This window comes from Saccopteryx bilineata, chromosome 5, assembly GCF_036850765.1.
Source record: "Saccopteryx bilineata isolate mSacBil1 chromosome 5, mSacBil1_pri_phased_curated, whole genome shotgun sequence".
NCBI classification, from domain to species: domain Eukaryota; kingdom Metazoa; phylum Chordata; class Mammalia; order Chiroptera; family Emballonuridae; genus Saccopteryx; species Saccopteryx bilineata.
In genome coordinates, this window is record NC_089494.1 from 262,096,649 (window position 1) to 262,121,664 (window position 25,016).

The following is a 25,016-nucleotide window of genomic DNA, read 5'->3' on the forward strand; positions in this document are numbered from 1 at the left end:
CCCAAGTAATATTTTTCTCCTTTCTGGTTTTTTTTTGGGGGGGGGTATTTGTATATCATAAGGAGGGGGAGAGCTCTGTGTGACTTTGGATAAATAACTATGTCTGAGCCTCAATTTTTTCATCAATAAAATGAGCCAGTGCCACCCATCTCATTGGGTCTTTGGGATAAAATGAGAAAGCTCAGTGTGTGAAAGACCCCACACTGAACCTGGGCCAGGATGGGTGACCAGGGCGGTTTCCCTCTTTCCCCTGAGAGCATCACAGTAGTAGATGAGAAGACAGGAGGAGGTGGGGGGAGGGACAGCTGAGAATAGAGTGAGGTGAGTGGTGTGAACCATGCAGCATTGATGAAAGCCCCCCCCCCCGGCGGGGTAATGTATAGGCGGGGGATAGAACTCATCTCCAAACCCAACTGGAATCTTTGCTCCCGACTCCTTGGTGACGCATCTCTGACAACCACTCGGAGTTCAGGTTGGCCATGCAGACTGTGCAGAGAGCAGACAGTCTAGGGTGCCCCCGGGCCATGGGCCAGAGCCTCACAGCCTCACAGTCCCAAGGGCCTCACGAATAGACCTTTGCCCTCATCTCCCAACCACACCTCTCAGACGCTGGACCGGACCAAAGATGACGGTTTGCAAACTCCCACGCTTTGCGTCACTCCCTGGGCTAAGGGTTATTCTTAAATGCATCCCACAATTACCTTGTGAGCAGCGTGCTACGTGCGTTTGATTTTGTGCGTTCAAAGCAACACTTGGCTACATGTACACATTTTAAATGGGCCACATTTTTCTGTCCCTGCAGCTCTCTCTGTCTCTAGCGGGGCTGGAATTAAGGCATCTGGCACATAGTAGGCGCTTAACCTGTTAAGATTGCAACAGCAAGCATAACGAATCTGAAGTTGGGGCCAGAGCGGTGGGTGAAAGGTGACACTAGTTTTGTCCAAGTGTCCAACCAACCACCTGTTACTGACGAGAGGCCAGAGGTCTCACTCATCAAGAGACGAGCCCCCTTGCGGGCGGGGCCGGGGAGGGGCGGGGCCGGGGAGGGGCGGGGCCGAGGCCCGAGTCCACTCGGAAACTTCCGTTGTTGGACGCGTCCCCCGGAGCCCTCCTGCCAGGTTGCGCTGGGGCACTAGTCGGCGGCAGCCAGGCCAGGCGCACCGTGATTGGTGAAGGTGCGCAGTGATTGGCAGGCACGCCGGCCGCTCAGTGGGCCGAGCCAGCGTCGCATCCTCCCGGTCGCGTCAGGAGTGGAGCGAGGTCTGTGGCCCCGCCTTCGGCCCCGCCCCTCTCCGCGCACTTGGCTGCACTCACCAGCTCCCTTTGCAGTTGACGCCGCCCGCTTGTCCCGGCCACTTTCCTTCGGCCCCGCGAGTCCAGCTTTTCCCGAGCAACTTTGCGGTGAGCCCGGAAGCCCGAGGGCGTCGCGGCACCGCGTGAGGCCCACTCGCGGGCCGGTGAGTACTTCGGGGCAGGGCATGGCGGCATGAGGGGCTGGATACTAACTCTGGAGCCCCCTGAGGCGTCGCCCGTCTCGGGCCTCAGTTTCCCCATTGAGCAGATGTGCGGCCGGTTCCAGCGTTCCCCCTTTCCCCTGCTAGTTCCCCAGGAGTTGAAGGGCGGAATCCCGTCCGCTCCGCGACGCCACGGCGACCCCTGCCCGGGTGGGGTCTCTCAAGGGGGGTGATCGCCCCCTGGGACCCCAGCGCCCCGGGAATTGCGGGGGCACCGCGCGCTCCGAGCGCTTCACACCCGCGAACCTCGCCGCGAAACTCCCTTGTGGGGGGAAAACAGGCCCGAAAGGCAGGTGGCCGGTGGCGCCGGGTCCCAGTGCGTGGCAAGGGGCGCCCAGCCCCCGCCGCACTGGTCCCGAGTTGCCCCGTCATGGCCCTTCCCCCGCAGCCGTCGTTGGGACTCAGGGCCGCCCTCAGTGCCTGCCTACCAGGCCGCTGGAAGGCGCCTGGGCCCCCAAGTTGGGACTGGAGTGGGGGGGGTAGTGGAAACCGAGCCAGTACCACCGCCCCCACACACACCCCTGCCCCAGGGGGGACCAGCCTAAAAAGTGCTTGCAGCCCAGCTAGAATCTGTATGACACTTACTGTCCCTGGGACTCCTCCTGGGGAGGAGAGGGGGACAGTGGCAGCCCCTAGGCTCTGGCCGATAGGAGCCAGGCACTCCGGAATGTTCATTTCTGTTCTGACAGATGGAAACTTTCTGGGGAATCTGACCCAGCCCTTGAGGGCTGGATGGAGCCATGTCCTTGTCTTATTTTTGGTTGTTGGTGTTAAGAAACTTGAAGGAGCTGACACTTGTATAATACTTAACCCCCCACGTTATCTTAGAGGTAGGAATGATAGGTCCATTCCACATGAAGCTGAGGCAGGCTGGGGTCTGGTGACCTGCCCGGGGCAAGCGCAGCCCACTTCTTCGCACCTGGACAGTGACCCCTGGAGTTCAGCCCCGTGGAAAGGGCTTTCCTTTCTGCCGCGACCCATCCCTCACGGAGCGCGGTGGGCACCCTCGGGGGCGGCTGCCCGAGCTCGCTGCAGCCCAGGTAAGGGAGCTGTCCCAGAAGCCACAGAGACCAGTGTGGCCCTCCTGTAATTCTCATGGGAGCCCCCAGGCGTCTGACCAGGGACGACCATAGCAGTCCCTTCGTCCTTCCCTTCCCTCAGCAGGTGGGCCTTTGACTAGATACAGGAAAGGTTGTTGGGAGACCACCCACCTCACCTACCTTCTCAGGATGAAGAGCGTGTGGAGAGGCTCCCCATTCAGGTCTCCTCTGCCCTCCCAGGCCAGAGCTGGGCACTCCTTCATAACTGGTCACAGAGGGGGACAGCTCAGCCCTGGCCCCCTGAAACACCTTTGCAGCAGAGCAGAGACCAAGCCCTGGTCCATGATGGTGGTGCTATGAAGAATCGTAACAGAGATGGAACTTGGCTTTACATGGCTCCCTCGCCTCTCCCGAGACCTCACCTCAGAAAGTGCCACCACCACCGTGGTCCTTAGCCACAAATCTGCCACCCTCTGCTGCCCCACCCCTCACAGTCATTTGGTGACGCTCCTGTCTCTCCGGGCCCCAGAGCTTTGTTCAGATGCCTGCGCCATGCCAGGCCTTGCCACCTCTTCCTGGACAGCTGCCCGGCCCCTTTCCTGGTCCCCATCAGGTCCCCACACAGCCCCAGTGGTCCTTTCATTGCCACTTCCTTACTCAGCACCACCCTGCACTCTCTTCTGGCCTGAAGCCTGGTACTCATTCAGGCCCTTGGGGCCGGCCCCTGCCACCCACTCAGCCTCTTCTCTCGTCCTTGTGGCCCTCCCCAGAGGTCACTTCTCAGCCGCCCACCCCTTTCTGGGTAGGCTGCTGGCTCACCGTCCCTCCTGCTGGCTCACTGTCCATCCTCTGCCTTTTCTCCCGGGCAGCCCCTGCTGGAATGCCTCACACCTCCCCCCTCTCTCCCTCCTTCCCTTCCTCCCTCCCTCCAGCCTGACCTGGCCTGTGCCTGCTGTCCTGAAGGCGGGGACCAGCCTCTCTTCTGGGGTGCCTGCCCTGCCCCGTGAGGCCCCCTGTGAGGCCCCCTCTGGGCCTCCGCCCCACACTCCCACTCTGCAGTTGTCTCTAGGTGTCCTCCCGTCCAGACGGAGCTCTCGAAGGCCAGCCCCACAGCAGTCTCTGCGCAGGGGGCCCGAGAAGGGCCCGGCACAGGGTTGGGCAGGCGCACTCCAGGTGCCAGGTGTGTGGTGGGGGCTCGGCCGCTGGGAGACGCTGTGACTGTCCCTGACCACTGCCCTGGACATTCCCAACTAGACTCCCCCTTTGTTCCTATGAACTTGGCACTTGGGTAGAGCCGAATGTTCCTTGGTTTGGCCCTTAACACTCTGGCAAAAATAGGCCCCTGGGAGCCTCCAAGGGCCTGTGCCCTTGTCTTGAGGAGCAGCCTGTGCAGGGGCTGGGCCGGAGCAGACATCCCAGGCCCTGAGAACCCCTGGACCCACTCCCTCAAGGTCCCTATGACAGGTGTTTTAAAGTAACATTCATAGTACAAAAACTAGGGAAATACATTTAGAAAAAGAATAAAGTAAAACCACCTGCCATCCCTTCACCCAAAGATGGTATTACCATTTTGGAGGCGTTTTCTTCCCTCTTTTTCTGCATATAAACTTGGTTTCATCCTAAATTGACTTCAGCTAATATCTTGTGTTGCTTTAAATCCCACTTTACAGAGTTATACACACATTTTCCTCATCTTTAAGGGTCTCCTGCGAGGTCGTGGTTAACGGCTGCACAGTGTAGCACCATGTGGAGGGCGTGGCACTCATCACCGCCCTCTGGAGGGTGCTGGGAGGACCAGTCCTGACGGACAGCAGGCAGAGGGCTCTGCAAGGGCGCAGGCGTGGTCAGCCGCTGCGTGTGCACGTGGAGGAACACCCGGTCTGGGAGCCAGTGGACCAGGGAGAGAAGGTGTAGTGGGGGCCAGGTTGCAGAGGCCAGTGGGGACCAGGTCTTGACAGGACCCTCTTCCCAGAAATTCACAGAGGCTTTGTGGATCGGAATTCCCATTCCCACACTGTGAGCTCTGCGACCTCGAGCAGGAATCTCGCCTTCCGGGATCCACGTTGGCTCCTCTGTGGAATGGGCGAGGGTTGAAGGAGAATCCGTTCTCCATCTGTAACACCCGGATGTTACTACCTAGGCCGTGGGAGGAACCCCGAGAATATCTTTAGGGAGCCCTGGGAACAGAGCACATTCCAGATGACGTGTTTGTCATCATTATTAAAAACAGAAATGCCCCAACATGTCAGCCTTTATTCAGGAGAGCTGCTCTCTGCCGCTCCAGGAAGATGGCACTTGATTCTGGGGGCTGCAGGAGCCACTGGAGATGGCCAGGGAGGACGTGGCCCCCATGGTTCATGTCCTGCCTTTTATTTTATTTTATTTTTTATTTGTTCATTTTAGAGAGGAGAGGGAGAGACAAGAGAGAGAGAGAGAAAGAGAGAGAGAGAGAGAGAGAGAGAAGGGGGGAGGAGCTGGAAGCATCAACTCCCATATGTGCCTTGACCAGGCAAGCCCAGGGTTTCGAACTGGCAACCTCAGCATTTCCAGGTCGACGCTTTATCCACTGCGCCACCACAGGTCAGGCTGTCCTGCCTTTTTCGCTGTCTCAGCCGTGACCCACATGCGCTCGGTTGTGTGTGCCGAGTCCCCAGGGGCCCCCACCCACAGCCGGCAGTGTGCTCACTGTGCTCTGCACAGGCCACCGAAGGACTGTCTTGCAGAAGTTGCCTCTGGTTCCTGGAAGCCTGGAGTTTGGAACAGCCCTGAGCACTGCTTTGATCTCCAGGCCGGTTTGCATGCTAGACTGTGCTCTCACTTTGGCTCCCGGGGGAAGTGTTAACATAAGGGCTCAGTCGCTCTGAGGGAGGTGTGCCCAGATGGAAACACATAACGTTCTCTGGTGGACACGGATCCGATCTTTGGGACCCCTGTGTAGCTGGGGTGAGGTGAACACGGTCTGTAGTGCCACAGAAACATGTCGGGCACCTACTCCATCAGGCTCGATGCGGGGAGCCAGGTGTTTGATGTCCAGGACCCTCACCCCTCTTGTGCACCTCACGGTCTGGCCTACTTTATCCTCACAGTGTCCCCAAGCATTGGGCAGTGGTCCCCGTTTACAGTTGAGGGGACTGAGGTGCAGAGAGGGCTGAGGCTCTCTGGGGACAGGGCCAAGGTCAGGGAGCCCTGGCAGGTCAGGGCAGGGGGCCCGATGTCCTCGTTGCCAGCCTCTGCCCAATCTGCACATGGTAATCTCATCTCAGTGAGGAGGGTGGACAGGCCTTGAGTCGGGGAGGGGCGCGGCACCCGTGGCAGTCTGAGGAAGAGCCTCACTGGGTCCCCACGCCGCGTGCACGTGGTGCCAGCAATCTCCGTGGGGTAAGTCCCCCGGAGCCCAGCCAGGGCCCCCGTTTGGCCCTCACTGCACGGCCCGTGCCTCAGCCGCCTCGACGAGCCAGCAGGGTTTGTGTCTGTGCTGCGGATGCCCGTGCAGCCCCTCGGGGCCGCGGAAGCCCTCCCCTCCCCTGCCTGGTGCTCTCCAGTATCGGTTCTCGGACGCAGCTCTGCTGTTCCTCGTGTGCCTCTCGTAGCCTCTGAGGTCTGAGGTTTCTGTCCTGTGGCCCCAGCCTGGAAAGCTGGGAGAGCTGCCTAAGTCCTGGTCCACCCTGCCGTCCTCTTCCCCTCAGCTCCTTCCGGGGCACCGAGGGCCAGTCCTCCGGGCCTCTCTCCGGCCCCTGGTGGCTGCGGGTCGCTCCCGCATTCCCTGGGTCACAGTTGCATCACTCCAGTCTCTGCCTCTGTCCTCCCTTCACGGGGTCCCCTCTCTGTCTCTGTTTCCCTCCTCTCCTTGCAAGGACACCAGCCACTGGGTCAGGGCTCACCCACACCCAGGATGCTCTCATCTGAAGATTATTCATTACACCTGCAGAGACCCTCTTTGCCCAAATCAGGTCACCTTCACGATTTGGGGTGGGCACAGGTGGAGGCTGCCATTAACCCAGCACAGCCAGGCCCTGCCCAGTGCCCCGAGCGGAGCAGCTTGTTGACTCCTCGCTGCACCCAGTCATCGTTCCCGCTGCTCAGACAATGACAACGCGGCCGCGTGCCCCGTGCCCCTTGAGGGGGTCAGGGCCTGAGCTCCTGATGGCTGGGCCCGCTGGGCCGACAGCCTTGAGTGCGCTTCCTCCCTCGATTTCCTCGTCTGTAAGATGGGGATGGTCCTGTGGGGGCTGCTGTGAGGCCGGATGAGGTCCACCCTCATCCAGGATGCTGGGCAGCCCCACCCTCTCTGCCTCTGCCGTCCCCTCCTACGAAAAACCAGAGGCCTGAGCCTGCCCAGCCCCACTGGTCCCGCTGTGCGTCTGACTCGCAGCTTTTCTCGCTGGCAGGATGGACTCCAGCGCCCCTCCTGGGAGCCCCTCCGGCTCACAGCCTCCGCCAGCCCCACAGTCCCAGGCCCGCTCGCGGCTCAATGGCACTTCCTCGGTGAAACAGGAGAAGAGTGGGGTGCCCCAAGCTCCTGGGCCCCAAGTTGGACCTGGACCAGATGGGGGAGACGCAGCGGCCTCAGCAGTGCCCCAGGCCCCTCGCCCCAGGAGCCGAGAAAGAGTGGATGGAACAGGTAAGGGGACGGGGCCTGAGCGGCTGAACTGTCCTCAGCCCAGGCCAGGGCCGTTCCTTGGATGCAGGGTGAGCACCGAGCCCTCGCACAGGGGCCAGGCTCCCCTCGCAGCCCCTCCTACAGGGCCTTCCCCGCGGCTCAGGGCCCCGCCCCTCCATGAGTCCCGTTTGCCCTCCCTGCACAGGTGCTAGGCTGTGACGTTCGCAGACTCCGGCCTTGTTGCACTTGTAGTCAGACGACTGCAGCTCCCCGCAGGCGCCACTCGGGCATGCGGACAAGCACTCTGCTCGGTTCGGGAGCCCTGCGTGGGCACTCCCTCAGGGCCAGCGGCCACCCTGGCAGGGCCCAGGCCCAGGTCTCCGCTCCCTCTGACCACTGCCCGCCCAGGCTGGGCTGCCAGGACTGTTTCCTCCACACACACACACACACACACACACACACTGCATTCTTGGGCCTCTTGGGCTTCTGCCCCCCCATGCCTTCCCAGAAGGTGCCTCCGGGCAGAAGTGCGGCCCCCATGTGGTGCTCAGGTGGGACGGGACAGCTGGTCATGGTGCTGGCTGCCTGGCTGTCACTGGGTGGGGCGGGGTTTGGGGTTCGGTCCATCCTCTGTCCACCTGCTCTTCACTGAGCATAGCTCTGTGCTGGCCCCGAGTGGCCGTGGGTGGCACCGGTGAGTCAGACCTGGCCCAAAGCGTTCAGAGCAGTGGTTCTCAACCTTTCTAATGCCGTGACCCAGCAATCCAGTTCCTCATGTCGCGGTGACCCCAAACCAAAAAATAATTTTGGTGGCTACTTCATAACTGTAATTTTGCTACAGTTATGAATTGGAATGTAAATACCTGATATGCATTATGTATTTTCCGATGGCTTTAGGCGACCCTGCCGGGGTCACGACCCACAGGTTGAGAACCACTGGTTCAGAGGCTCATGGGGAACAGGGAAGCATGGGCTGTGGAGCCCTGAGGTTGCCCTGGACCTGGGGCTGGGGGTGGAAGGCCTGCTGTCCTGGGGGAAAAAGACGCCTGAGCAGGCATTAGCCTGGGGCGAGGGCACAGTGTGGCGAGCCCCAGGGGGAGAAACGGCCTCACCTGCGGAGAGGCTGGGTAGGGAGAGCCCCAGACCTCCCGGGTGATGCAGGGACGGGGACAGAGGCTCGGGGTGGTGCTGTGTGTCCGGCCTGAGACTGACACACCAGGAGGGACAGGGACTTCTCCACCCGTCGAGGCCTCACTGTAAGTGTCAGGGATGCTGGCCGCAGTGGAGCCCCGGCCCCCGGTTGTGATGTTTGAGGGAAACATTGCTGGTGTCAGCATTTCTCTTTCTGATCGTTTACCCAGTGCCTTTCGGCACATGGTCAGTCTGTCCTCACAGCTGCCCACCCTGTGACGAAGGGACCCTGAGCTCCAGGGCAGCTGGGCGGGTCAGCACGAGCCTGTGCCCGGCTCTGCAGTGCTGCTCCGAGCGCCCTGTGGGTGGAGAAAGCCCCGTTCCTCCTCCTCCTGGGTTACTGCCCCCCCCCCCCCAGCACAGAGACTGCCCCACATCCTCCCTGGGCCACACGGGAACCTCTGCCACGCTGTCACCACCTCCACCTGCTGAAACCCAGCCTGACTCTTACGGCTCTACCACCTCTTCTACTTTCTGACCTTGACCCGCAACGAGAAATGCACATGCCGCTGTCACCTGCACGTGTGCCCGTGTGCACACTCGGTCACGGGGCTGGAATCTCCACAGCTCTCCTTGTCCTGTGTGTTGCAGTCTGATAGTCTCCGCTCTGTTCCTTGTATTTGGGAGTAAGTACTGCCTCCGACGGTTGATATTGACCTTAGTGGGTGGAGACCTGCTCTTTGTAGAACTCTCTGGGATTTGGTGCCAGATTAGTTCTCCTTGACCTTTTCCTAACTGAACTCCCAGAGCGCATGTCTGCACCTGGACTGTTTATCGAGTGTTGTGGCCCGAGGGGTCCAGGAATGCCCAGAGACTGGCCAAAGGCTGCTGGTGCCTTTGAGGTTGTCCCCCAGCCTGTTTCTGCATCTGTGAAGTGGGTGCAGTCGTGCTGGCCACGAGGCGTCCAACGGGGACTGCACCAGTGCTAGACCCCCAGGTGGTCTGTGTGAGCTGTGGGGTTTTTTTTGTTTTTTGTTTTTTTATTCATTTCAAAGAAGAGAGAAAGAGAGAGAGAGAGAGAAGGTGGGGAGGAGCAAGAAGCATCAACTCCCATATGTGCCTTGACCAGGCAAGCCCAGGGTTTCAAACTGGCGACCTCAGCATTCCAGGTCAAGGCTTTATCCACTGCGCCACCACAGGTCAGGCGGACCTTGTGCTCTGAGCGAACATTCTGAGGCCCTGGTTCATGGGGAATCGTGCTGAGTCCCCGCCCCTCGTCCCTACAGGTCCTTCATGGTGACGCAGAGATGGGCTGTGCCTTGAGCTGCTTCATGAATGTCACCAAGCGTGGTCCTGGTGCCTGGTTCCTTCACTGAGGTCCCATTCAGACCTCTTAGGGGCTTCCCCTTGCACATCAGTGCACCCACTGAGTTTTATGACCCCTACTAAGCTCCCCTTTGGGACTGGCCGTGACATCAACTCAGGCCTGTGTGTGTGAGAGAGAGAGAGAGAGAGAGAGAGAGATTTCTTCTCTCCTCCGAAGGAGACTTATGCCACAAACTGTGTGTGTGTGTATAAATGTGTAGGGGATGCTTTATCCCCCACCACCACCACCACAGGGTGGGACCCTGTGACGCCTGTCTCTGGTCCCAGTTGAGATGAGGCTACATTCCCCCCAGGTGGTCTGTGTGAGCTGAGGAAGCCCCAGGCCCGCTCTGCCACCTGGCCACCCTCACGTCTCTCAGCCTCTGTGTTGTTGTTTTTCCCCTAGAGAGGCCACTGCCCAAGGCGTTCACCCCAGCTCAGCAAGGCCTCCCATGCAGAGGTCCCCCCCCCCCACGATGAGCACCTGCTGTGGGTGCTGCTGTCCTCGGGACAGTGACCTCTCACAGCAGCAAGGAGTGGAGCCCTGCTAGTTTCCCCATCTAGAGAGAGGAAACTGAGGCAGAGGCTTGTCCAAGTGACCAGCTGCTGAGTGGAGGGCAGCCCGTCTCCTACCCCACAGCAGCCCCTCCCGCGAAGCCTTGGGGGCCCCCAGGTTCTGGGTGCAGCGGCCGAGGCTCCCTGTTTGGCTTACAATGGCCTAGCACCAGACTCATGCTCTTCTGATCTTGTCTCCTTCAAAGATCTCCACGTTCCCCGCTTTTATCTCCATTAGCCTGAGCCCGGAATCTCAGTCCGGCACAGATTCGCCGGCCGCAGGGTATGGAGACCAGATCTGGACCTGGTTTCAAGCTGGCTGATGCAAACCAGCCCCGGAGAGGGAGTCAAGAATGTAGTTTCAGATAAGAAGAGTCAGGAAACAGATGTGGTTTCTGTTTGGTTCTCCCGGAGAGGAGGGGAAGGAGGGAGAGGAGGGGAGAAGGGCAGAGGGGAGGGAAGGGAGGAACAAGCCCTGGGCAGGGTGGCAGCCTTGGGGTCCCAGCCCCCCACGACTGGGCCTGCTGTCACTTTCTTAGTTGCTCTGCGTTGTCCCTGGTCACTGATGTGGACTCAGCGAGCCCCACCCTGCAGGCCTTGCACAGGTCAGAGATCATTGGTCTGAGAGTGGCTTTTCGGGTCAATTTTTATTAACTCATCTGTCCATCTAGCACAGGTGTAGGGAACATCAGCTAAGTACCGACAGGTCACGAGAGTAAATATTAACGACACTCCATGCTGAGCACCATATAGTCATTACCTACACTGACTCACTTCTCCAACATTTTTCAGAGGAGAGAAGCAGGGGGAATGGGTTAAGGAATGACCCTGGGCCCCCAGCTGGTGACTGGTGAAGTCGGGATTTGAACGCAGACCTAGTCTGTGCTTGCCATGGGACCAGCTGCCAGGGTCAGCCGTGACCGGAAAGGGAGCACAGTGTGTGCCCATGCCCATGCCTCAGGCCCCTTTCTCCGGGAGCCCTGTGTCTGGAGGTAGAGTGCCCTGTGCACGAGCCAGCAGAGGTGGCTGAGGGTTGAGCCCGGGCTCGACCGCTGGCCCCCACAGTCTCTGGGGAACCCTGTGTCTGGAGGCAGAGCGCCCTGTGCATGAGCCAGCAGAGGTGGCTGGGGTTTGAGCCCGGGCTCGACCGCTGGCCCCCACAGTCTCTGGCCAGGCTCTGGTGACGGGGAGGAGGCTCAGTCCTGTGCCCAGCTGCTCTGGTGCAGGGACATGGTGGCACTCAGGCCAGTGTCCCGGCTCTTTCCATGCCGGCCACCAGAGAGACTGAGCTGCTGCTGAGAGCTGCCCCCTCCCCACATGCTGGGGTGTCTGCTTCCCATGCTCCACGCTGGGAAGGCAGAGCTCGTGGGGTGTTCTCCCTGTGTCTTCTCTGCACGCCTGACCTGGATCAGCACGTGAGGCGCTGCTCCGGGTCTGAAGCCCATCCCTGCTGTCCTGTCCAGTCCTCTGACAAGCGACAGCGACCAGCTTTGTGACATCTTTTTTCCTGTGTTAAAGGACCCTTGACAGGAGATGTGGAAACGCCCTTTGAAGAAGTCCTGGAGAAGGCCAAGGCTGGGGACCCCAGGGCACAGACAGAGGTGAGAGCGGTGGTGGCTGGTGGGCGGCAGGCCTGGAGGAGGGCTCCGTGGCCCAGGGAGTCTGGTGCCTGAGGCTGGTGCCAGCGTGACGGCGCCGCCGTGTGCCGAGCCCCTTTGTGGCGTTTCCTTTTTGCCCAGTCACCTTTCCTGCCACCCCGCTCCTGGTCCTGCTCACACCTGGTCTTGGGCACCACCTCTTTCAAGATGCCCTGCCTGGCCTTGGTGCCCACCCGCATTCACACTGGCTCTGTGGAGGGGCTGCCACACCCTCCTGTCTGAGGAGCGTGTGCCCCGAGGGTGCGACAGGCCCAGCCTGGTGTGGACGCTAGTGGGACCCCATTCCTGCCACCTTTCTTCCTGGCCTGGAACTCGGAGAAGAAGAGGGTCCCGGAAGCCCGGCTGTGGGGATCAGGTCGGGGCCCCGCTGTGTGGAGGCCGCTGCGGAGCGCGGTTTGAATGGTGTCTCGCTCGCAGGTGGGGAAGCACTACCTGCAGCTGGCCGGCGCCGCGGATGAGGAGCTCAACAACTGCACGGCTGTGGACTGGCTGGTGCTGGCCGCCAAGCAGGGCCGGCGCGAGGCCGTCAAGCTCCTGCGCCGGTGCCTGGCGGACAGAAAAGGTGGGCGCAGGGCGGGGCGGGGCAGCGCCTGGCGGACAGAAAAGGTGGGCGCAGGGCGGGGCGGGGCAGGGCCTGGCGGACAGAAAAGGTGGGCGCAGGGCGGGGCGGGGCAGCGCCTGGCGGACAGAAAAGGTGGGCGCAGGGCGGGGCGGGGCAGCGCCTGGCGGACAGAAAAGGTGGGCGCAGGGCGGGGCAGGGCAGCGCCTGGCAGACAGAAAAGGTGGGCGCAGGGTGGGGCGGGGCGGGGCCTGGCGGACAGAAAAGGTGGGCGCAGGGCGGGGCGGGGCAGTGCCTGGCGGACAGAAAAGGTGGGCACAGGGCGGGGCGGGGCAGCGCCTGGCGGACAGAAAAGGTGGGCGCAGGGTGGGGCGGGGCAGGGCAGCGCCTGGCGGACAGAAAAGGTGGGCGCAGGGCGGGGCGGGGCAGCGCCTGGCGGACAGAAAAGGTGGGCGCAGGGCGGGGCGGGGCAGCGCCTGGCGGACAGAAAAGGTGGGCGCAGGGCGGGGCGGGGCAGCGCCTGGCGGACAGAAAAGGTGGGCGCAGGGCGGGGCGGGGCAGCGCTTGGCGGACAGAAAAGGTGGGTGCAGGGCGGGGCGGTGCCTGGCGGACAGAAAAGGTGGGCGCAGGGTGGCGCGGGGCGGGGCCTGGCGGACAGAAAAGGTGGGCGCAGGGCGGGGCGGGGCAGCGCTGTGGATGTGTGCCGGCCGCTAAGTCACAGCTGAAGTAACACCAGGGCGGGTCTCGCTGAGAAGCACGTGTAGCTTCCATCCCGGCAGTGGCTCTGCCATTTAGACAGTGTTTCTGGAGCACAGGTGACGTGTACGTGTGACAGAGGATGCATTTTCACGTGTTAGCGTGTGTTGGCGTCTACAAGTCGATCCCTGCGGGTTTCCGTCCAGACTGGGGCACAGACCCCACAGCCGGTGCGGTCAGCCGGAGAACGTGACGGCAAAGGCCTCCTCAGTCGTGCTCGCTATCAGGACGGGGTCGGGCAGCGAGGTGTAGCCCAGCCATGCGTGCTCACTGTCACGTCACCCTGCCAGGGAGACAGCTGGGCCCTGTGTCGGGGACAGGCCCCTTCCTGAGCGTTCAGCACTCAGAGCAAGATAAGAGTCCATGTTATAACTGGTCTTTTTAGTGGCTTTCTTTTCCAATTATAGAAGTGTTTTATGCTTACCATAGAAAGGTGGACTAGCCTGACCAGGTGGTGGTGCAGTGAATAGAGTGTTGGACTGGGATGCAGAGGACCCAGGTTAGAGACCCTGAGGTCGCCAGCTTGAGCGCGGACTCATCTGGTTTGAGCAAAGCTCACCAGCTTGGACCCAAGGTCACTGGCTCCAGCAAGGGGTCACTCAGTCCGCTGAAAGCCCACGGTCAAGGCACATATGAGAAAGCAATCAATGAACAACTAAGGTGTCACAACGAAAAACTGATGATTGATGCTTCTCATCTTTCTCCATTCCTGTCTGTCCCTATCTGTTCCTCTCTCTGACTCTCTCTCTGTCTCTGAAAAAAAAAGAAAAAGAAACTTGACTAGAAGACACAAATCCCCCTAATTCTGAAGCTGGAGAGAGGTGCTCTGCAGTATTTGCACTGTTTCCTTTTGGTTTCGCATCATGTGTTTCCAGAGTTACATTTACTGTGTAGAATCTGTTCTCTTTGGAGGTCAGACTGACGCCTTGGAACACATGGAGTTGGGGGTGTTCTGTTAGCCAGTTCCGCACCAACCTAGCATCCCGTTTCTGGAGCGGGCCAGAGCGGGTCCGTGCGGCCCACCCGCTTCATCAGAGCCACAGCTCCCAGGGGCCGGGAGGGGCCACGTCAGGATGAGGACCGGAGGGAGTGAGGGGAGCAAGTCTGGAGGACAGCATGGCGCACACAGCACCTGCCCACATGGTCGCCCGGGGCCGCCCGCTGACGGGCCAGGCCGAGCCTCTGGCCTGGAGAGTGGGCACAGGCAGGGACTTAGGCCCAGTGTCTTTTCCAAAGGTGCTGGAAAGCCTCTCGCATGGGTGCCTTCCCAGCCCCCTCAGGCAGAGCTGCCCAGGGCTTGGGGCAGCACTGGGGGTCCCGGGCTGCAGGACAAGGCCCCTGACTCAGGGCTCGGAGCAGCACTGAGTGTCCCAGGCGGCTGGACGAGGCCCCTGACCCAGGGCTCGGGGCAGCACTGAGGGTCCCGGGCGGTGGGACGAGGCCCCTGACCCAGGGCTCGGGGCAGCACTGAGGGTCCCGGGCTGCAGGACGAGGCCCCTGACCCGGGGCTCAGGGCAGCACTGAGGGTCCCGGGCGGCGGGACGAGGCCCCTGACCTGGGGCTCAGGGCAGCACTGAGGGTCCCGGGCAGCGGGACGAGGCCCCTGACCCGGGGCAGCACTGAGGGTCCCGGGCGGCAGGACGAGGCCCCTGACCCGGGGCAGCACTGAGGGCCCCAGGCGGCGGGATGAGGCCCCTGACTCAGGGCTCGGGCCTCAGGGCTCGGGGCAGCACTGAGGGCCCCGGGCGGCAGGACGAGGACCCTGATGCAGGGCCCGGGGCAGCACTGAGGGTCCCGGGCGGCAGGACGAGGACCCTGACACCCCCTGTCCCGCAGGCATCACCTCTGAGAACGAGCAGGAGGTGAAGCAGCTGTCCTCCGAGACCGACCTGGAGCGAGCCGTGCGCAAGGCAGCCCTGGTCATGTACTGGAAGCTCAACCCCAAGAAGAAGAAGCAGGTGGCCGTGTCTGAGCTGCTGGAGAACGTTGGCCAAGTCAACGAGCACGGTGCGGGCCTCCCCGAGGGGTGTCCTGGGCCTTTCCCCGGAACCCTGGGGCCTTCCCTGGGGGAGCCCTGCGGGGGATCTGAGGGCCTACCTCAGGGCCCCCAGGGACCTGCTGGTGGGGATATCACGGGTCTCCTAAGTCCCAGGGAGGGTCCTTCTGAGATATCCCCCTGTTCTTGGGGACCCCTTCCTGGACCGTGGGTGGCACCCAAGAGGCATGCTTGATGTGACACGGGGAACCACCTGTGGAGCCCAGTCCCCCGCTGGGTCAGAGCCTCTCCTCCTCCTGTCACTGCCCAGTGCCAGCTCCTGCCTGACCAGCCCTGGCAAGGACTGCAGCAGGTGGCGTGGGGGAAGGACGGTGAAGGCTCACCCACGGAGGCGTGGCCGGTGGGCGATGATGAAGGGCAGGAGGCTTCCGTCCCGGCTGTGCTCACTTGCTGAGCAGACTCAAGTGGAGCCCTCCTCCACTCGGGCTGGGCTCACGGGAAGGGCCTGGGCCCTGCCCTGGAGAGCTCGTGTTTCCGGGGGAAATCACAGCAAGGACAAGGCCAGCAAAGGTGTCTGGGGACAAGACATGCTGGCCAGAGATCTGGTGGGTGCAGTGTGGCGACTGTCCACAAGGGGATGGCTGTGCCCAGCAGAGGCACTGAGTCAGCCCGGTAGGGGGGCCAAGAGTTGGCTGCCCAGATCCTATAGCCCCCAGAGCTCAGAGCCCCCAGGAGCACATGGCCAGTTTGTGGTGGAGGGTGAGCTGCAGAGCCTTGATGCTCGATCCGCTCTGTCCCCTGCAGATGGAGGGGCACAGCCAGGCCCCGTCCCCAAGTCCCTGCAGAAGCAGAGGCGGGTGCTGGAGCGCCTGGTCAGCAGTGAATGTGAGTATAGCCGCCAGTCCTTCCCGCGACAGCTCCCCGGCCGCGGTGCCGTCCCCTGTGCCCCACGTCCCCTGTGCCCCACGTCCCCTGTGCCCCACGTCCGCTGCGTCCTGTGGAGCCCAGGCTCCGGCCCCCTGGGGTCTCGAGGCATGATGAGCGTCAGTTCTCGGCACGGGGACCTGGGCCCCGCCCACTGGGAGGGCACACCTTAGCGGGAAGAAGACACGAGCAGAGAGCAGCCACATGACAGTCCCTGTGGGCTGTGGGCTATCCGGCCCTCCGAGCACGTCAGCCGGGGTGAGGCAGCAGCCAGCATATGAAGGGCAGAGTGTGAGGCTCCAGGTGGAGGGGACCGGGGGCCCCCAGGGGGCTGTGGATGGAAAGGAGTATGGTGGGGAAGGGGATGGAGGGTTGGGGGCTCAGGACCCGGGCGCCTCTGGGATAGCCAATTAGAAACCACCGTCCGATCCTCCGTGCGCCGCGCCATGCGGTGCAGCTGCTCACGATGGCGATGGCTGTGTCTTCCCTCTCCGCCCTCCTGGCCCCCTCTGCTGGCCAGAGGGGTGCTCCACGTGGACACGGCTCTCAGCGAGCGTCCAGTCTCAGTGGGCGTGACTGCTGGACGGCGAGCCCAGGTGGGCACACGCCGTCTGTTCCCCCAGCTGAGCGCTCCCCAGTGTTCGGGAGAGTGTCTGGGGCCAGGTGGGCACACGCCGTCTGTTCCCCCAGCTGAGCGCTCCCCAGTGTTCAGGAGAGTGTCTGGGGCCAGGTGGGCACACGCCGTCTGTTCCCCCAGCGGAGCGCTCCCCAGTGTTCAGGAGAGTGTCTGGGGCCGGGTGGGCACACGCCGTCTGTTCCCCCAGCTGAGCGCTCCCCAGTGTTCAGGAGAGTGTCTGGGGCCGGGTGGGCACACGCCGTCTGTTCCCCCAGCGGAGCGCTCCCCAGTGTTCAGGAGAGTGTCTGGGGCCGGGTGGGCACACGCCGTCTGTTCCCCCAGCGGAGCGCTCCCCAGTGTTCAGGAGAGTGTCTGGGGCCAGGTGGGCACACGCCGTCTGTTCCCGCAGCGGAGCGCTCCCCAGTGTTCAGGAGAGTGTCTGGGGCCGGGTGGGCACACGCCGTCTGTTCCCCCAGCGGAGCGCTCCCCAGTGTTCAGGAGAGTGTCTGGGGCGCAGGGCGCCTCAGTGGGTGTGGCCGAATGGCGGGTCGGGGGTGTCTGGGCAGTTGGCAGCTGTCACCAGTGCTGTGAGACGCTGGAGCTGAGGGAGAGCAGGTGGCAGAGAGTGCTGTGCTGGTGTGTGATCTGGGCTCGGGCAGCAAGCAGACCCTGGGCACGAAGAGCCAAGGAGGAGGGATGGCACGTCGCCAGTGTGCAGGGGCGGGGCGGGGCGGGGGCCGGCACCCAGCAGCCCATCTGCCTCTCCTCCTCACTGGCCGGTCCTCACCCACCGTCCAGGTCAGAGCCCCACCTCAGCTTGGCCCCGGCCACTGTCCCTGCCTTGCCTGTGCACACGGGTGACACCATGGGTGGACCCCATGCTGTTCTCTCTTGCGCTGTAGCCAAGAACTACATAGCGCTGGACGACTTCGTGGAGATCACCAAGAAGTACGCCAAGGGCATCATCCCCGCCAACCTGTTCCTGCAGGACGATGACGATGACGAGCTGGCGGGCAAGAGCCCCGAGGACCTGCCCCTGCGCCTGAAGGTGAGCGGGGAGGGGCCTGGAGGGCACCCGCCTGTGTCTCTCCAGGGGGCAGGGGCCGCATGCCCAGTCCGACTGTGATTTAGACTTTGTCATTTTGAGAGATTGTTCGTTTACAGTGCAGCATGGAGGTTAGTTCCCAAAAATGCCTTCTCCCCAAACAAAGTGCCAGTTCTCAGGAGACCAGGAGGGCCCTGCAGGGACGCCGGTGTGCCCAGCTCTGCGAGGGCTCGGGGAGAGAGGCTTGCTGGGGGCTGGCACGGTGCCCGTGGGCCAGTCTGGAGAAAGGGGGCCCGCCCTCGCCACCGCGGTTGGCCCGACAAAGAAGGAGTGGGGAGCCCCCGTGCGCGGGAAGCCAGGAGTATTGGCAGGCCCCGGGGGTGACAGCTTTTGTTTCCTTGGCGTTGTGGTTGAGGCTTGAGTCACAGACATACCAGAGGCTACACTGCCCTCACAGACTTACCCACAGCTCAGTTCACGGGCCGCACTCCCGGGGCCCACGCCCCACTTTGCAGACGCCAGGTTCCCAGGAGTCTGCTGCCCAACAGAGGGTCCGTCAGCACAGGGGCCTCTGGGCAGACGAATCGTCACAAAGCCCGCGTAGTCCTCCTGAGTCCCTGCTTCTGCACATCTCCGCTGACCAGACTCAGTGTGGTAGAGGGACTGAAGGAGTCTGGGTCAGGGCAGGTGGCCGCCCAGCCCAGAAGGTGGGCATGCGGGGGGCAGGCAGCCGGCTGAAGTCCCCCGTGCTGGACACAGCTCAGCGTGAGCACTGCTGGGAGCCCAGAGGTGGTGCTCGGGCCGGGCCGCCCTCCAGGTGGGAGGCATTGCAGAAACAAGTGGTCAGGGCGCTGTGCGGCCCCGAGCAGCAGCCTGGCAGCCACGCGCATGGCCCAGGAGCTGAGTGTAGTCCTCCCAGGACAGGTGGCACGTCCAAGGGGACGGTCCTGAGATATGTGGGGCCGGACGGCCGAGGAACGTGACCAAGGGAGGTCATGACGTCTGTGGGAGGTCGTGATGTTTGTGGGAGGTCGTGATGTCTGTGGGAGGTCCACGCAGAAGCAGGGGTCTGGGTGTCCTCGTTCACATTGTCCCAGGGTGAGCGCTTGCAACGCCTGACTTCAAAAGTGACCTGGCCGGGACAGTAAATCATGTCACCCTTCTGGTGGGCACTGAGCTCAGTGCTGTGAAATGTCTGAAAGTCTGTTTGGGAAAGAGAAATGTGAAGCGTTCCGACAAGAAATAAGAGAGGCTCTATTTATTGAAACTGTCAGGGCACTTGATTACTTCACGAGTTTTCTCATTAAAAGTCTTTTGCAAAAGAGAGACCGTGAATCATAGCGGGCGCCTCCTGAAACCGAAAGCTGTTCCAGCTTTTAATAGCCTTTCAGGGAACAGGAGGGGACGCGTGTCTGGGGTCTTCTGCCCCCGAGCGAGCGATGACAGGCGCCTGTGTGAGCTAACGCGACTCCCACAGAATGTTCCAGACTCCAGGCACTTCTCTTCTCCAGCCTGTCATGACAGATGAGACCCACTTGAAAATAAATATAGTCATGTTTTAAAATCTGCACTGTTTTTACATTAAAATATTGCAAAGGGCACCATGTTTAAGCTTCCGCTCAGGGCTGGTGGACTCCGGTCTGGAGTGACCTGCCCGGGCCTGTGAGCTCAGCGGGCTCTGCAGAGGGCCAGCTGCCCGGCTCTCATGGTCCACGGCGCGGCTTCTCGTGGGGCGGCTGGCTGCTGGTCTCAGGCCTGGCCGGAGCTCTCTCTGAGGCCCTTTTACAGAACTTGACTTCCTACTTTATTTTTAAAAAGTTCTTTCCTGGTCGAAGGAGAGCTTGTTTCCGATTGTTTGGGCTTTCTCTCTGGGAATGTCTCCTGTCCCACGGTTCGGTGGGGCTGCTAGGAATCGGGTGGGCTGGCAGGTCCCAGAGGCAGAGCCGGGTCCCCGCAGGGGAGAGCTCCCTGTCTCAGCTGCCTGGGCACCGCAGTGTGCAGGCAGGGCCCGGCCACCATGGCGCCATCTGTTCCAGAAGTTTCCTTGTCTTTTAAAAGTTCTCACAACCATGGGATCATGTGGCTTCATGGGCAAAACAAAAATAAAACACGCATGAATGGCTCTGCCGTGGGGATAGGATTTCAGATTAGCGGGAGGTACCAGCTACCTGGGGCCCCCATGCCGCCGGCTCAGTGCCGCCGGGGGTTGGGCACAGAGGGCGATGGTGGGCAGCCATTGTGCGGCCCCTCCGCCGGGGTCAGTGAGCGACCACGGCCGACGCACACAGGGCTCCTTCCGGAGCTGTTGGCTTTAGCCGCCGGCCAGGCTGTGGCATGAAGGGGCCCCCGGCCCCCCCAGAGGAGGCCTGCAGCGGGATTATTTTCACTGGTTTGTTTGCTCTCTGGCCAAGTCTGGAATCCCCACCGAGGCTTACTGCACGGTGCCCGGGGGCCTCAGTGCCGTCCCCCAGGCGGGCATCTGCACCAGCTGCCGCTGCAGTTGCTGGCCTGGGGCGGGGCCGCCGTCTGCTGGGTCCATTGTTTGTTCATTGTGCTGCTTGTTATACAGCAGCGAGGGAGTGGGCTGTCACAGACACACGGAGGCGTTCAGCTCTTTGTGCACACGTGTGTGTAAGGAGTCCAGCTGTGTGCGCACATGTATGTGAGTTCAGCTGTTTCTTCACATTGTATGTGTAAGGAGTTCAGCTTCATGCACACGTGTGTGTAAGTTCAGCTCTTTGTGCACACATGTAAGGAGTTCAGCTCTTTGTGCACGTGTGTGTAAGGAGTCCAGCTTCGTGCATACGTGTGTGTAAGGAGTTCAGCTCTGTGCACACGTGTGTGTATCCATCCACACTGTCTCCTTCGGGAGCCCACCCTCCGATCTGCGGTGAACTCACACCTGGTTGTTTCCAGGTGTCCTGGTCATCTTGAGAAGATAGCCAACTCTCTTGGGCAGATGACAGCCACACTCTAGTGTTGTCACTCAGTCATGCTCAGCCAGGGCCCCTCTGCCACCCTTCAGTGGAGTGGGCAGAGGATCCTGAGGGCTGCGTGGAGGTGGTGCAACCTACCTCACCTGGGCAGTGATGGGGACCCATCGGGGGCCCCTTCAGGTGGGAGGTGGGCACGCGCCAGGCTTTGCCGCCCCTCCACCCTCGGACCTGGGCCCTCCTCCCCACACACTGTGAGGATGGGCACCGTCCACGACTTCCTTGCCTCACCCCTCCAGTCTGTCTCCCATCACCCCCGAGCTCTGGGAATTCTGCACAGGAAACTGGGTGGGTGTGGGGGTCCATCCTGGACGGCAGAACCGCCCCCACCTCTGTCCCGAGGCTGCTCCCCAACTCACCTCCCCCCGGCACTTCATCGCCTTTTGCTGTGGTCATAGCCAGGGTCACCTCTGCCCTTCTGCACTGGGTGCAGGCTGGGGGCGGGACCAAGGCGGGGACGGGCTGCACTTGAACGTGGTTGTGAGGGTGGTTCTGGTCTGTGTGGTGGGGTGTATAGGGGTGATGGGGGCAGGAGCTGGTTCTCAGCCTCTCCTGTCACCAGCACACATGTCTCATCTGGCCCCATTATAGTTGAACCCTCCCCACTCAGTAAAGGCGGCCACACCCCCACTCTGCACATTCACACAGAGCTCTTTTCTGGGGTCCCTGCTCCCCCAGACACTCCTGGGACCACTCAGAGCCCAGTGTCAGTTCTGAGGACCAGTTCCTGCCCCCGTGAGTGGATGGGGAGCCGAGGTGGAAGAGCTGAAGTCCTTGCAGCTGTGGGGTGGGGGGTGGCAGCCCAGGTCCAGGGCACTGCCGTCTGTATAGCACGGGCCCCCGGGGAGGGAAGGTTCCTCCAGGCCCCTGAGGTCTCGCAGGGGGACCCGCACAGGTGAGTCTGGAAACCTGAGCAGAAGGTCAGGCTCAGGCATGGGGCGGGAGAGGAGTAGGGGGGTGGGCTCCAGGCGCCCCAGGGAGGGGCTGGGCCCGCAGGATTGGGTGGAGGGACCATGGAGCCCGGGAGGACACTCCCACACGGAGAGGGCATTGCAGGGGAAGGACCTTCTCTGACCCGGGCCCGCCGTGGGAAAGCAGCAGGGGTGGGTCGTTCACTGTGCCCAGAGCTGGGGTGGTGACTCCCAGGGAGTAATGAGGTGACAGCAAACGGGGCTCCCGTCCTGGCCCCAATACCATCTTCACCCCCCCCCCGCAGATGGTCAAGTACCCGCTGCACGCCATCATAGAGATCAAGGAATACCTGATTGAGATGGCCTCCCGGGCGGGCATGCACTGGCTGTCCACCATCGTCCCCACCCACCACATCAACGCCCTCATCTTCTTCTTCATCATCAGCAACCTGACCGTCGAGTTCTTTGCCTTCTGCGTCCCCCTGGTGGTCTTCTACCTGTCCTTCGTCTCCATGGTGATCTGCACCCTCAAGGTGTTCCAGGACAGCAAGGCCTGGGAGAGCTTCCGCGCCCTCACCAGCCTGCTGCTGCGCTTCGAGCCCGACCTGGACGTGGAGCAGGCCGAGGGCAACTTCGGCTGGAACCACCTGGAGCCCTACGCCTACTTCCTGCTCTCCGTCGTCTTCGTCATCTTCTCCTTCCCCCTCGCCAGCAAAGACTGCATCCCCTGCTCGGAGCTGGCCCTGGTGGCCGTCTTCTTCACCGTCACCAGTTACCTGAGCCTGAGCACCTCGGCCGAGCCCTACACACGCAGGGCCCTGGTGACCGAGGTGGCCGCCGGCCTGCTCTCCCTGCTGCCCGCCCTGCCCTTCGACTGGCACTACCTGAAGCTCCTGGGCCAGACCTTCGTCACCATGCCCGTGGGCCACTTCGTCGTGCTGAACGTCAGCGTGCCCTGCCTGCTCTACGTCTACCTGCTCTTCCTCTTCTTCCGCATGGCCCAGCTGCGCCACTTCAAGGGCACCTACTGCTACCTGGTCCCCTACCTGGTCTGCTTCATGTGGTGCGAGCTGTCCGTGGTCATCCTGCTCGAGTCCACTGGCCTGGGGCTGGTCCGCGCGTCCATCGGCTACTTCCTCTTCCTCTTCGCTCTCCCGATCCTGGTGGCCGGCCTGGCGCTCATGGGCGTTGTGCAGTTCGCCCGCTGGTTCGTGTCCCTGGAGCTCACCAAGATCGCGGTCACCGTGGTGGCCTGCAGCGTCCCCCTGCTGTTCCGCTGGTGGACCAAGGCCAACTTCTCGGTGGTGGAGATGGTCAAGTCCCTGACGCGCAGCTCCATCGTGAAGCTCATCCTGGTGTGGATCACGGCCATCGTGCTGTTCTGCTGGTTCTACGTGTACCGCTCGGAGGGCATGAAGGTGTACAACTCCACCCTGACCTGGCAGCAGTACGGCTTCCTGTGCGGGCCACGGGCCTGGAAGGAAACCAACATGGCGCGCACCCAGATCCTGTGCAGCCACCTGGAGGGCCACCGGGTCACGTGGACGGGCCGCTTCAAGTACGTGAGGGTGACGGACATCGACAACAGCGCCGAGTCGGCCATCAACATGCTCCCCTTCTTCATCGGCGACTGGATGCGCTGCCTGTACGGCGAGGCCTACCCGGCCTGCAGCCCCGGCCCCGCCTCCACGGCCGAGGAGGAGCTCTGCCGCCTCAAGCTGCTGGCTAAGCACCCCTGCCACATCAAGAAGTTCGACCGCTACAAGTTCGAGATCACGGTGGGCATGCCCTTCGGCGCCAACGGCTCCCGCGGCCCGGAGGAGGACGACGTCACCAAGGACATCGTGCTGCGGGCCAGCGGCGAGTTCAAGGGCGTGCTGCTCAGCCTGCGCCAGGGCAGCCTCATCGAGTTCAGCACCGTCCTGGAGGGCCGCCTGGGCAGCAAGTGGCCCGTCTTCGAGCTCAAGGCCATCAGCTGCCTCAACTGCATGGCCCAGCTGTCGCCTGCCCGGCGGCACGTGAAGATCGAGCAGGACTGGCGCAGCTCCGTGCACGGCGCTCTCAAGTTCGCCTTCGACTTCTTCTTCTCTCCCTTCCTGTCAGCCGTGTGAGGGTGCGGGCACGGCCCGGCAGGGGGAGGGGCGGGGAGGGCACCTCCCTCTCAGGACCCTCCTCCCAGGGTCCCCCCAGCCAGATGCACAACACTAATGCTGAGCATGTGTGCATGTGTGCGCTCGCGTGTGCACCTGCAGGGACCTCTGCCTGTGCGGTCTGGTCCCCTCCGTGCATGGCTGACCGCATTAGCTCTGTCACCTGGAATGCCCAGTGTCATTGGAAATTGCATGCATGCACCATCTTGACCCACGGTCCCGACCTCTCAGAGTAAAGCTGGTGTGCCCGGCTGGGCAGGATCCCCGTCCCAATAGCACTGGCAGTGACGTTCTCCCTCCCCACCCCTCCGAACGCCCGGCCCCTCACTCACATCAGTGTTGGATTTGGTGTTTGATTGTGCTGTGTAAACTCAGCCTAACCTCTTATTTATTTGGTTGCTGCTAAGCCGTGATGGCCGCTTGCTGGTCCTGCGGACTCTGTCTGCAGGATGCCTGAGCTGTCACATGGCCAGGGCCCCGCCTGACTCCTTCCAGACCAGAGGCCAGGAGAGGCGGCTCTCCCGGGCACAGCATGTCCATGCTGAGCTCCGAGTCCACAGCTCGCCTCTCGCTTCTCCTGTCCAGTGGGCAGCGGGTGACTCTGAGTCTCACGGGAACGAGAACCTGGGGCGCCCCTTCCAGCCCTTAGGAAAGCTTGCCCACGTTCCCTAACGGAGCTGAAAGGCGAGGCCCTGAAGCAGCTAAAATAAAGCCTGTGATGAAATCTACTGTCCTCTCCTTTCCCTTGTTTAAAGACGTCCTTTGTGAGACCTGAAGACCAGCAGGGTCCACGCGTGCGCTGAACTCAGGGCAGGTGCAGTTTGCGTGACAAAGCACAGAACTGACGTCCTCAGTAGCTGACGAGCCGCCTGCCACTGAGCGGCCCTGGCGCCACCTCCAGGCCAGGGCCCCTGCGTCCCTGGCCGCAACCGCTCGGCTGTCCACTGTGTCTGAAATGCATGTGGTCATGGTTATTTGTGAGACTCAAATCACGGGTGAAAGAGCGCACACATTATTCGTGGTTTGGTAGCTGCCACCCGCCCGGCAGCATGTTTGTGAAACCCTGTGCTGTGTTCAGTGCTGGTCAGCGTTCGCTCGTCCTGGTCAGCCTGCAGCCCTGCATCCCGAGGGTCAAAGGTCAGCCCATCCCCCTCTCCAATCCGGAAGATTTGAGGCCACGAAAGCCATCACAGTTCAGCTTTG

At 62.0% G+C, this 25,016-nt stretch overlaps 1 protein-coding gene across 1 annotated transcript; it reads left to right on the forward strand.

Annotated features, from left to right (window-relative positions):
- Positions 1-1,294: 1,294 nt before the first annotated feature.
- On the forward strand, positions 1,295-24,542 carry WFS1 (wolframin ER transmembrane glycoprotein). Its single transcript, XM_066233300.1, has 8 exons — positions 1,295-1,457; positions 6,943-7,175; positions 11,724-11,806; positions 12,281-12,425; positions 15,015-15,185; positions 15,979-16,059; positions 17,617-17,762; positions 21,969-24,542. Exons 2-8 carry the CDS (start codon positions 6,944-6,946, stop codon positions 23,772-23,774), a joined length of 2,664 nt encoding a protein of 887 aa, XP_066089397.1. The 5' UTR covers positions 1,295-1,457; position 6,943; the 3' UTR covers positions 23,775-24,542.
- Positions 24,543-25,016: the final 474 nt, after the last annotated feature.

What these genes read in the sequence shown, in the direction of transcription:
- WFS1 (XM_066233300.1), top strand. Translation starts at nt 6,944, where the DNA reads ATGGACTCCAGCGCCCCTCCTGGGAGCCCCTCCGGCTCACAGCCTCCG. An exon ending in AGAAAGAGTGGATGGAACAG is followed by an intron (nt 7,176 to 11,723) that starts GTAAGGGGACGG and finishes CCTGTGTTAAAG; the next exon opens with GACCCTTGACAGGAGATGTG. An exon ending in ACCCCAGGGCACAGACAGAG is followed by an intron (nt 11,807 to 12,280) that starts GTGAGAGCGGTG and finishes TCTCGCTCGCAG; the next exon opens with GTGGGGAAGCACTACCTGCA.